Source organism: Balearica regulorum, chromosome 8 (genome assembly GCF_011004875.1).
Source record: "Balearica regulorum gibbericeps isolate bBalReg1 chromosome 8, bBalReg1.pri, whole genome shotgun sequence".
Classification (NCBI taxonomy): domain Eukaryota; kingdom Metazoa; phylum Chordata; class Aves; order Gruiformes; family Gruidae; genus Balearica; species Balearica regulorum.
The window spans coordinates 11,558,870-11,571,365 of record NC_046191.1 but is presented as its reverse complement, the minus strand read 5'-3'; the positions used below and the strand labels follow the sequence as shown (position 1 = coordinate 11,571,365).

Below are 12,496 nucleotides of genomic sequence, written 5' to 3'. Positions count from 1 at the left end.
CAGCACAATGGTAGAGTTGCCCTGACTGCAGCCTTCCTGCCAGGATGATGAGCCAAGCCTACGGCTGTCCCTTGGCACCTACTCTCAAGGATTCTTTAGACAAGATCCCTGAACAAGATGCAGCATTTTTGTTGCCATTGGAATAGCTCATCTGGCCTGCAGTTAAGGCAAAGCATTTTTGCAACTGTAGGCTGATGCCAGCTGCTCTTCCTTGATCTTACAAGCCCATAGGGAGCTACTTGTGCTCCTGTAAACTAGCTGATACTTCTAAAAAGCAGACAGGACAGCCATCAGGACAGCCATCTCCTTATGTGAATAGTTTCTCTCTTCTTGGAGTTACATGAGAACATGTGAACCATGAATTCTGACCTTCTCTATGGAAGGCAGGCTAAACCTATCCCTGCCAGCCCTTTATTCTGTAACCACCTTCTTGTTTTCAGGCAGAGGTGCTGCTCAGTGCCTGCCTATTACTGGGAACAACAAGCTCCTGTTTAAATCTCAAAGCACCAGCTACAGACATATATTTTTTTGTAGACATGACTCTTCTTAGTGGTTTTAAGGCACCAAACCTGCAGGCACTGCCCATCTCAATCATTCTGATGACATCCTCAGCACAGCCAACTTGTCTCTCTTGGAGACCAACAACCTGGACCTGCTGCTTGCCATCCTCCAGGACTCGAAGCTTTGCCTTCTTATTCAAGAGGTCGAACACCTATATTCAGGGAACAAGTTTGAGGCAAATCTGAACAAAGTCTCCTTGTAAATCCTCTGTGCTGTTTTTATAGAAAGCTATATAGAAACAGCACCTTTAACATAGCTTTCCAACTCAATTCCAAACACACCAAGAACAGACTATATAGAACTATAGAAACCAGTAAGTTTCACGTAGCTTCTTATGAAACATTCAGCCAAAGAAATCAGGTTAAGATTTTTTTAAGAAGTCTTACCTTTCCATTGTATATTTCAAAGAAAGTCACATAGACTTCTAGGTTCTGACTCCTATACCTGGGCTGGTTTAGGAGGAGGAAGACATCTTGTGCTAGTGAGGAAAGACAGAGTTTAGTTAACTAGTTTAAAACAGGTTCTAGTTGCTACTTGATCTACTTTCAAACATTGCACAGCCATAAGGCAGTGTCTAGCACAGCCAAATGACAGTTGCCCTAAACAAATGCTAGTGGAACAATTAGTGCTGGGCTACCATCTGGAGAACAGTTTCAGCAGCATCCTCATCCAGGGACTGAAATCAGGAGGATTCGGAAGTTTCTACTGCTAATATCACTCGCAGACAGCAATCCTTACTGATCTAGGGGAACACTGGCATCTGCTATTGTTTTGGACAGGCCTGAAAGAGTAATGTATTTGTGTTTCAAGCACTTCTTGCTGAAAGCCTAGAAAACATGCATCCCTGAGCATCTGTATTGCTGCTGTTCAGAGACAATATAACAAATTAGTTGACCCTTTGGCTGGATCCAGTACAGCTTCTCACAATTAGTCTTCAGACTTTGAAATTAACCTGAAAAGCAGACTTTCCTTCAGGGCCAGTCATAACTAATTTTCAGAGACTAGCAAACAGCTGCTCTTGTTTCAACTGCACTGCTACACAGACTAGTTTCACAATATGCTTTTCTAAAGGGAAGGTTCATGGTGCCTGTCTAGTCATTGTATCAATGAGAGGCTTCTAAGCATCTGTTTTCTGAAATAATTTCCATGTGCCAGTTTTTTTGCAACTAATGCTTCCATGAAGAAACATAACACATACATTCATATGCTTTCTGTATAACAAGCTTTATATCAGAAATAACTAGACTTTGTTGCATCCAAGTCAGGTATTTCCAAACATCGTCCTTAGTCTGAGGCAAAAGCAAAGCAGAAGGATCAAAATTAAATGGTTCAGCCCAGAAATTATGTCATCTCTTTGCCTCAAAAGTAAATATCTTCTGTCCAGTTGTGTGGATCTAGAAACTTACAGGCTGGATGGAAAATATTTTGTGAAACTGATAAAAAATAAGCATACCACCTGCAACAAGCACCACTACTTATTACTGAAAACACAAATACTTTATGTATCTTTTACTGAAAAGTTTCTAAATAACCACACAAATCCAGATCTTATCTATTTAAGAAAAACAAGCACTAATTTGATTTTCATATCGAAAGAAGAATCAACTTACATGCAAAAGCATATATGCCCTTTGAGGCATTCTGGGCTCTCCCGGAGAAGTCTCCACCCATGGTCTGTGAAGAGAAAAGGCCAGAGGTAACATGTACAAACAAGTCAGGCTACCTGATTTTAGTCCTGAGAACATACTAGGAAGTTACCATATATATGCTCCAATGTCAACGATATGATTAGAACACAGTGCAATTCAGGATAAAATTAGTTTCTTGCTTCCCTATCAGTTCAGAAGGAAGATCTGCACTATGCAAAACAACAGCTGAGTGCCTGTGAGGGTCCGCAGTGCAGAGTCAAAGCAGTTGTTCCTCCAAAGGGAAACATGTGGCCTTGACAGTGCAACCAAATAGCCTCTGGTCAGAGGAAACAAAGCCTCATTTTAAGACATAGGTTGAGCAGCATTTTCACTGCTGCTTGAAAAAACTCACATGTGTGATATCAAAACACAAACTTCCAAAGTAGACATTACCTTTAACTCCTTTGACCAAGATACCTGAAATCCCAACAAAACTTTAAGTTGGTGCTATCCTGGTGACTTTCTCTACCACTTTCATATAAAAGTCAATTATTTAAAACACAACTCAATCCCATGACACATTCCGAATCTACCAGAGTTTAAATACACAGCACTCCAGTCTCAAGGTACAGCTATTGTCCTTGCACTAGTGCTGCACCCGAGGATCAGGAAAGTAAAGTAGCTTCATTGCCTGTGATTTTAGTGCCTCAGAGTTGTATTCCTGTAACGATGTTCAGGGTTTGTCTGCCCATTCCAGTGCAATGGAGGCAGCCTATGTCCAAACTTCTATGAACTTCCAAATTTCCTTCCGGATCACTGGAAGAGATCTACAGCTCACTACATAGCACTAATGATAGGAGAGCCTAGCCTAAAACTTGCCTCTAACACTGGAATGACACCAACTGCCTGATTACTCAAACTGGCAGGCTAGCCTAGTCCAGATCACTGTGGTTTGAGGTAAAGGCTTCCTGCAGAACAAGACAGCAAATTTGACTCCACTATCATGCTGTGACGAAAGAGTTCCCCCACTTTCCTTCCCTAGAATTTCCAGAAGAAAGTTAAAAAGACAAACACAGTTGTTGAAAATTTAGAGCAGATCACCTTTGAGGCAGAAAACACAATCGTCAGGTCTCCTGAAACTGCAACTGGTAGACTGGAAGGAGTGATCAGAAAGCGAACACACTAATTTGCCCACCTCACAAACAATACCAGATCACTTCAGTGATTATATAAGTCTCTTGTTGCACCTAAAATACTTAAGTCTTCAGAATGCCTCCAAGATCAAAACACAATGCAGATGACAGCCTTTGTCTCAAATGTAGGCTAACAGGCCCACTTCACAGGCTGATTTAGGCAGCAACAGCTGTTTGAGGCAAGGAATAGCCATGACTAACACACATCAGGACATCCTAAGTCTTTAAAAAGCCAGCTATGGGGTTATTTTAGTACGACTTTCCTCACAACCTCAAAGGAAACCCACTAATACATAAAAGTACAGAAAAAGAGGATTAACAACTGACAAAGTATTAGCTTTAAGACAATAAAGCCAATATCCAAACTCCTTATACAATCCTACTCATTATCAACATCGAGGAGCTTTAAAATACTTTAAAGCTAGAAAATTTGAGACCTTGGAGAAAAACACTTACATGCGTCTTGCCACTACCTGTCTGGCCATATGCAAAGCATGTTGCCTTCCCACCCTCAAAGATGGTCTCTACAAGAGGTCTAGCAGTGAACCTGGATATTCAGAAGGTAAAAGACAGTTAAGGCAGGCATTTCACACCCTGCTTCATCAGTTTTTCTTAAAAAAAGGCAAATAAAAGCAAATCCTTAGGAAATCAGCAAAGCCATGCCGAAAATAAGCTTTAGACTTTTCAGTCCTTTGATTTCCTCCAAAAAGGATTTTAATATTTATTTCAGGTAGCAGTTTCTCTAAGCCAGGATGCCACCTAGTCATAGCTCTATTTTAATCATTCCCAACAAGAAGAAAGCATTACCTGTATACCATTTCATTAGAAGAGGATTCATCAAATGAAAAGTCAAATCTAAACGCTTGGGTTTCAAGGTATTTTGTTAGGTCCACTTTCTGCTTTGGCTCATGCACCAGCAAGACACACTTGCTCGGAACAGTAATCACATCACATTCCTTTTTTAGAAGTTCTGTTGACAGAAGAGACCCTCAAGTTTTAACAAGAGTAAGAAATGTCAAACTGCTCAAGGACAGAGCTGCTTTGTCAGTACACTCACCTTGTTTATTAAGAGGGCGCTTCCTCACACAGACACAAATCCTATGTTCTTCTATCTAAAAGAAAAGTAAGAAAACAAGTATTATTTCCCAATTGTACCCACACCTACTTAGTATTACAGAAAGATCCGATGTTCCCTCACATCAACTTTTCCATATGCTAATCAGAGTTGCCTCTGGTACTGATCAGACCCACTCATGCAGGTATGTAAGTCTTAAAATCCATTCAGTGCCAAAGAAACACTACAAACAATTGACCTTTACGTCAATATGCTCCATTATATCAGGTGGAAATGCTGCTATGCTATAGAAAGTGCTGCAAATATTCTCTGTCAGAATTAGTAAAGAGTTCAGTCCATGGCCAGCTTTTACCAGCAAAACCTGTGATATCAATACTGCAACTACAGTCAACTTCAGGCAAATTATTATTTTAATTCACCCCAGGAGGATTTTTTTGACCTAGAGTTCTTTACTGATACAGCAGCTTTACCCATTTGTGCAGCAAAAGATGACAAAGATGACAAACGCTTCTTCTGTCATGCAGGGATACGCACACAAACAGCTGGTTCTCAGCCCCGTAGGATGCAGGCACACAAACCACCTCGTGTTCTAACCTAGTTTGAACTTAAATGCTGCCATTTTTCACTGACCATAACAAGGCTTTTGCTAGACAAGGACTACTTGGTTCTCAGGTACTAAACAATGCTTCCTCCACAATTGCTGGAGATCTCAACCAAACCTGTTCTAGTTTTTGACCTCTACTTTTGCTCCTCTGCTTTTTAACATAGTTTAAAGTTACTTAATATATGACTTACATGCAATAATGCTTTCTGTTACAGGGCAACAGTCTGTTTTAACTTGTACCTATAACTACAACAAGCTAAGCTATCATGTAATAGGCTCTGTCATTTACAAGCTCTGAAAAATACTGACATTACCACACAAATCACTGCACAATGACTGTCGAAGTGCAAGCTCTTCACTAGTGACATATGCGAAGTAATGCAAGGTAGCTTAGCCCTAAGTGGAGGAGGTAAGTGACCTCACATATACCACCAGGTCCCTCAAGATCACAATACGCTCAGAGGATTTCCAAGGTGCAGCAATGCACTAAATTGCTCATGCGCTCAAATCTGCAGTGCAAAATAAAGAAGTCTGTACAGGCTGCAGTCAGTAGCCTCGGTATTTGCTTACTGGGTCAGTTAGAGATATTGGCTGGCAGTCTAAAGTTGCTCTGAATTCCTTGATCATCCGTGCAAACTCCCAGTTTGGACAGCTGCTGTCAAATTCCTGCATGGAAAAAGCATGGATGTGAAGGTAATTAACCTGTTGCAGCAAAAAGCCCCAGATCATACTAAACAATCAGCTGTATACAATTAGAACTATCTCAAAGGCCACAAGATTCAAAACATTCTGAAACTAGAATCAATTCACCCTTATGTACAGCTTCATAAGAACAAAGCCTGTCCAAAATGTTTTAGTTTCAACTATTGTGATGCACTATCCTATAGTATTTCCCCATACTGGTGTATTTATTGGGTGTAGAGTACTCCACCTGTGCACGTTTTGTCCTGATTTCACTAATTTGAGCTCTCTTTTCTTCTCTCTTGTTTTTCATTTTCTCCATCTCTTTCACAATGTTAGATCTTCTCCGAACTAGGTAAAATAAAAACATTTCATTGGATTAAATTTTCATACTAGATTTTAATCACAATACAAATATGTCAACTTTTCCAGGTCACTGACAGACTAAGGTGTGCAGGAAACAATCATCTTCAGAAGGATAGTCATTAATTTTGCAGTGCTTCCTTCCCAAACCAGATCTACCTACCACAAACTGCCTAGCAAGCCTCACTGCCACTCTAAGGTAAAGGCAGTATTTCTGAGAAGATACTGCTATGACAAAATTATACATTTGTAATAGAAAATACTCAAGATATTCAGATTACTGCCCAAGCAACCTTTTCAGAACTTTAGTCTTGGAGTATACAAAGCAGCATCACATAGTGATGCAATGCTGACTGGTGAGTCAGTTCTTACCCACTGCTCCCTGGTACCTGGGCTCACTGAAGAGCTCATTGTAGCAGCAGGCAGATGATCCTCTATATTGCCATTTACATTTGTCAGTGAGGCTTCTGGAGCACAGCTTAGCCTGCTAGTCCTGGTTCGGCCAACTGCAGAAACAAGCCAGACCAAAACCAGTAATTAGGTCCCAAAGATCAAGAATAATTTTGTAACTTGTAAAGCCTCACAGACCACAAGCATTCCTCAGCTCTGATTCTGGATCAGGAGAGTAAGCTAGCTAAAACCTGCGGTAAGCGTGCAAATATATATATTTTTTTTAATCCTTTGCTGATCACCAACTTTTATTCAAAGCTACAAATCAAGGCTACGCTGACCAGACAAGAATTTAGTATCAAGCCTCTTATTTCAATGTCTTTGCAGAACTTAATACGCAAGGCATGCCTATTCATAGGGTAAAGATAAACAACTACAATTTCGTTATTCAAGTAGGCTCAAGTTCTTACTTTACTCAACCGGTATAGGTAAAACTACTACCGGTGTAGTTACAGAGCGCATTGTCAGTAGTATTAAGGCACTTCTCACTCCAGCCCTGGGAATACCACTTTATGCTGTGAGGGAGATACCACATCCACCCACCCAGCCAGCCACAGCTCTGGCTAATAAAGCACATCATTATTCAACAACATTGTTTCCAAAGTCCTTTGGGAACCCCTTCAGGCAGGAGCCCCGGATATTTACATAATGACAGACCTCTACATCTCTCTTGTTTTATATATAAAGGGGTAGAGGTTGCTCCTCCCCCAGGGTTTGCAGTTTACCTAATTAAACATACACAAAACATCTTGCTTCATAGTGAGAATTCACTGCATTCTTTCTCCACTCACCAGGAACTGAGGAATTGTTTCTGGTTTGTGTAGAAATGCAGGGATCCACCCCCATCTCATTTTCCTGGAGGCTGCACTGCGATTCTGCGATAACAGACATCCTGGAACGGCCACGCACAGCTTTGGAAACACAAATTCAAGGTCAGCATCACGCCTCAGACACTCAGACATTTGCAAGTAAATCAAGTGCTCGCAAAATGCAGAACAGTGGGGAACAAGGTGCGGTTAAAAGGACCATTTCCAGATCTCCAATGCATTAGCAAAGTGCAGAACAAAGTAGCATAGGTGGGTGAAAAGCGATCATAAAAATATACCACTACAGAAAAGCAAACAGTTCATTCCAGATTTGTACTTCCAGTGAATTTCTTTCAGATATCACTAAGGATTCACTAATATGGCAGTTCCAGAATCTACATACCTAGGAAAGAGGAAGTTACCCATCAGGGAACGGGGAAATCCTCTGAAGCTTCGCACTTGCAGGGCTGTGTGAATTAACTGTTTGAGGGTGACAGCAGTACTGCGATCTGGCAACTGGCCATGGGCACCATCGTGCCCACTTTCACAGCACCCACACACAAACAGTGTGCACAGTGTACAGTGCATCGGGAGCTTGATAACATTAAATTCAGCTAAAAGACCCTATACATAGATATATATATTTAGCTAAAAGACCCACAACAGAAAATCTTTGGAAACAGTCCTTTTGTAGACAGTCTCCACTGTCACATGCTAAGGTATTTCTTTCACTGAGACCAAGTCACAAAGGTTCCTAGGGGAGGGATTGCAACATACACCTCAATAGATTTGTGAAGAAAGCAAATCTGATAGGAAAAAATAGAAGTGTGATATTAAAGCTAAATGCCTTCACCTCTAGCAATCACAAGAATTTATCCAGAATTAATCACTATGATTTCAAAGGGCACCAGATCAGTTTCAGACCAAGGGTAAATGTCAATTCTGGATCAAATTCCTTAGAACTGCACCCATGAAATTCAGTGCTTGTATCTGTTAACTCTTTACCTGGAATCTTCTGCTCAGGTGCAGAGACATTAGGTGTCACTGCTGCAATTTTAGGAACAAAAAGCATCAGTTTCATTATACTCAGGGATGCCATTTTATTCCATTTGCTTTTGTCACACACACCCAGACCTGATCTCATCACAAACTCAGCAGCACTTTTTCTGTAAATGTTAGTACTCCTGGACAGACATACCAACTGGAGGATTTGCTGCATCTAAATAAGTTTGATTCAAGTGATTCTTGTACATGAGGATATTCAGCATCCTCCAAAATTCTTAATTCAGAGGACTGAGGCAGTATCTGTTTAACTCATTCTGAAAGCACTGTTTCCCTCACTTTGCTGAATGAGATGGAGACAGACACCTCCCAATCTTCAAGAACCAAAACCTGAAGCCAATGTCAGCTCTCTAATTGGTGCAGTGCAGAGTTTGCAACAGGACAGCTACTCACTGACATTCATGGGGTTTAGCTAGCTATAACATAATATTTGAGGAAAACTGAAAATACTGCTTCTATCTTGTACTCCGAGCAGGTCTTCAGGGACAAGATTGTGCCAGAAGGAAAGGCAACAGATATTTCAGATTTGCAATTAGATTCTATACTTCAGGAATGCCAGGACCTCTGTGAGGACATTTTTCCATCAATCGGTGACAGGATTAAACCACTCTTTCCCTAGTTGACTATCCAGCTACATTAACTGACCCATCTAGAGATGGTCACAACCTTACCACATCATTTTGCTTGCCAGTTCACAAAATTTATGGAGAGTTCTCTGGGTTTGAGGACAATCAGGATGCTCTAGTACAGAATAATTTTTGACACATTAAGCTTCTTGGACTACTCCTGCCTCTCTGATGCAAGGGGATTTGTACTGTTGTCTTCTGGTACCAGCTTCCCTGTCCTGCATCACATACAACAAAAGAGGCCAGACAAGCCCAGCTGTTCTGTTTACAGCTCAATCGCATAGAAAAGCACAAGTTCTGGCTAACTATGCCCTTTAAGAGAATCATTAAATCAGCAACCATTCAACCTCAGCATCACACAAGTGTATTACAAATAGACCTGCAATGCTGCCACTTGCATTTCAAAAAGCCAAAAGAGTCAACTAATAAGCTAAAGAAGGAAAAAAAAAAAAAGAGACTTTTCTAACTCCTGACACCTCAAGAAAAAACAATTCCTTCACAGTCCCACACTGACACCTCTATCTTCTCTTCTGGCTTTGCTCAAAATGTTGTCCTGACACACAATCACTGAGCTATGGGACACCAGCCGGCACTTTGGCTGCCTGATCTGAAATGTCTCCAAGGATAAAGCTCTAGTTATTGTCTAAGGAGACTGTTTGAAGAGGAGACATCCATTTGTCACCACCATTTCTTTCTTGCCCTTTCCACTCATTTTGAGACTTCTAATCTTAATAACTGCCTCTTACCTTTTGTTGTCTGTGGCATTTACAAAACTTTAAAACTCACTGCAACAGTAACTGCTTAGTGACATTTAGAGCAGTATCAAGGAATAACTACAGCAATGCTGCAGAAAAAGGCAGCACATCAACCCAAGCTGACAGGAACAGGACAGCAATCTGTTAGCAAAGTTTCTGCACTCGGGAGTCCAAAGTGTTGGTATAAACCAGAATGGTCTTTAGTAGCATTGCTTGAATAAGCAGCCTTATGATGCACTCAGCTAGAATATTATGGCTGCAATGAAAGACCACCACTGTTTCACAAGGATATAGCAGAGAAAAGAACATTTTTCTCACCTTCCCGTGGAGCAGGAATTTTTGAAAGGGTTGTTCTACGCTTCTGTTTCTGAAAAACAATGAATGCTGTAAGTAATCAGAGTAAGCTGCAAACACCTAGCACAGCACTTCAAGACAACACTGATACAACAAAGATTTCTGACCAAAGTCTAACTATGAAACAGAAAAGACAAGTTAGAGACCTCAAACTTTAAGACTGAGGGTATTATTTATAACAAGACCTATACTATTGACACTTTAGTGCCTTAGGAAAGACTAAATCACTTTAAAGCACTTACCGGTACAGTTACATTCTCTTGCAAAGGAAGGTTCTCTTTCACATCTGCAGCAGGTAGTTCTTCTGATAACTCAGGATTTATTGTTATCACATCATCAATGTCAATCTACAAGAGCAAAGGCAGGATTTTACAGAGTGGAAATATTGCTTGCTACCACTTACAGTTGTTTTGGGGTTTTTTTTAAACCTTGACTTTCTGTACAGGCAAACAAACCTGACCCACTGTTTGCCAAAAGTTAAGCTAAAAATGCCTGGAAGGGCAAGACAGTAGTTCATATTCCATTTGAGTAGTCTCATATGTCTGAATATCCTAAGAGGAAACATGCTGGGTAAGCCATTTACCCTCACCTGCCGAACACCACACAGCTCTGCAGGTGCCATAGAGCACTTCTGAAGGGATGGGCAAAGCACATTACAGTTGGCATCAGCTGCTTTAATCTCTTACTGCTAATCTTAGTAAATCTCAGCTGCTCTGTGACTTCTGTGCTAGGAGAGCATTGTTTACTGTGTGACTGCATTTACTGAAATAAACTTCAAAGAGCTGCGTAAACTTTGGGAAATGAAGGATTCAGCATCTAATCCACAAGTCAATTCATCTGCGTTTTCACTCGCTATTGTAATTTTACCTAGAGCCAGCTACCACTTCCTGCCTGACCCTCCAGTGAAGTCATAATCCTGCTTTCACCATGTTCTGTGGCGCCCTGGCAGGGATAGCGACAGCGGGCAGGCAGCCAAGGGCAGGCTCAAGCACAAAAGACAGTAACTCCCTCCGTTCAGTTTTTTGAACCTGGTCCCGCAGAAGAGGTTGGAAAAACATGTACACAAAAGTCTCCTGTATTACAGCAGCTCGCACTGGGATCCACCTCACAAAGCAACACGAGCAGCACTCCAGGAAGTTGTTGAGTTCTCAATTAACTTTTAGATTACTTAAATAAATTAAAAGTCCATAAAAAGAGAAAGAGCAAGTAGGTGAGCCTCTAAAATGTGGAGATACCACGTTCTGACATAAGTAATCTATCAAGTTTTATTTACATGGAATCTTTAAGTATCTAATCAGAAAGTGAATTATTTTAAACACATACATGTGGACAATATATACAAACAGTGTATAAGAAAATTTGCTGGTTTTTTGTGTTCATAGAATTTTAGTATCATAAGATACACACGCAATTTAGCCAGCAATTACACCTGGATCTGCAAATTCCACATATTTGCATGCGGCACGCGCACAAACAGCATAAGATCCCATTTCAAAGAACCAGCCAATGGCAACTTTAAGACTTTAACTAAATTCTAGAGTATATAGGTTGCCAGAGAAACAGACAGGACAAGCATGTTTGCTCAGTTACCACAGGAAATTTTGTTAAGTGTCAGGACCTCATCCACACTGAGTGCCCCAGGCTCCCTTTCCTCCCCTCTCCCCAATCTCACACGATATTTATTTTACACCAGCACAGAGAATCTAGAAATCAAACAGGGCACATTAAATCATAAGGAAAGCCCCAAGGTCATTGTTAAAGACAGGAAGAGCCAAGAAACAGCCCCCAGAGGTGGGAAAACGGGGACTGGGAGACATTCAGAATCAGCAGCCGACAGCGTTAGCGAGAGGCCCGACACCAAAACACGCGTGGCTTTGTTTCCCTGTTTCCCACAGGAAGCACGGGCAGCACGGCCGCGAAGGCGGTGGCCGCCAGCGGGGAGGGGAGAGCCCAGGAGCAGGACGGGGGTGAGCGGGCACCCGGGGAAGAGGCCGGGGTGGGCCGTCACTCACCTCCTTGCCCTTGACGGTGTCACCCTCGAACCACTCCACGGACACGCAGGACCGCTCCACATTCACCGTCTTCACCGTCGCTTTGTGAATCAAGCCTGGAAGAGAACAGCGTTGAGCCCCGGCCCGCCCGCCCCATACCTCCGGGTACTGAGGGGCGCTACGGGAAGCGGCGGCCGGGACCCCCCCCACACCCCCCGCAGACATCCCGCTTCCCCATCCCCACCCCTCACCGTTGCTCCGCTGAATTTTAACGACGCGACCGGGACAGACGTGACGGTAGAGACGGGAGTCCATGACGGGAACACAAGGAGAGGCGGACTTGCTCC

General features: G+C 42.0%; 2 protein-coding genes across 3 annotated transcripts in view; one reads left to right on the top strand and one right to left on the bottom strand.

The window, feature by feature from the left end:
- The window catches only part of ARMH1 (armadillo like helical domain containing 1), a 24,997-nt gene extending 18,491 nt beyond the window's left edge, over window positions 1–6,506 (top strand). The window contains exon 12 of the mRNA XM_075759583.1: window positions 6,175–6,506. Coding sequence (XP_075615698.1) covers window positions 6,175–6,182 — 8 coding nt within the window. The 3' untranslated portion in view covers window positions 6,183–6,506. The remainder of the gene's footprint in view (window positions 1–6,174) is intronic.
- KIF2C (kinesin family member 2C) overlaps window positions 1–12,496 on the bottom strand; it is an 18,958-nt gene extending 6,462 nt beyond the window's left edge. Inside the window, exons 1-14 of one of the 2 annotated variants that reach the window (XM_075759577.1) lie at window positions 12,401–12,496; window positions 12,171–12,265; window positions 10,401–10,505; window positions 10,123–10,171; window positions 7,347–7,466; window positions 6,495–6,611; window positions 5,993–6,093; window positions 5,632–5,727; window positions 4,440–4,494; window positions 4,190–4,352; window positions 3,839–3,929; window positions 2,172–2,235; window positions 948–1,039; window positions 570–712 (exon numbers count right to left, since the gene is read on the bottom strand). In XM_075759577.1, coding sequence (XP_075615692.1) covers window positions 570–712; window positions 948–1,039; window positions 2,172–2,235; window positions 3,839–3,929; window positions 4,190–4,352; window positions 4,440–4,494; window positions 5,632–5,727; window positions 5,993–6,093; window positions 6,495–6,611; window positions 7,347–7,466; window positions 10,123–10,171; window positions 10,401–10,505; window positions 12,171–12,265; window positions 12,401–12,464 — 1,355 coding nt within the window. In that variant the 5' untranslated portion in view covers window positions 12,465–12,496. The remainder of the gene's footprint in view (window positions 1–569; window positions 713–947; window positions 1,040–2,171; window positions 2,236–3,838; window positions 3,930–4,189; window positions 4,353–4,439; window positions 4,495–5,631; window positions 5,728–5,992; window positions 6,094–6,494; window positions 6,612–7,346; window positions 7,467–10,122; window positions 10,172–10,400; window positions 10,506–12,170; window positions 12,266–12,400) is intronic. The other variant, XM_075759578.1, reaches the window with a different exon arrangement.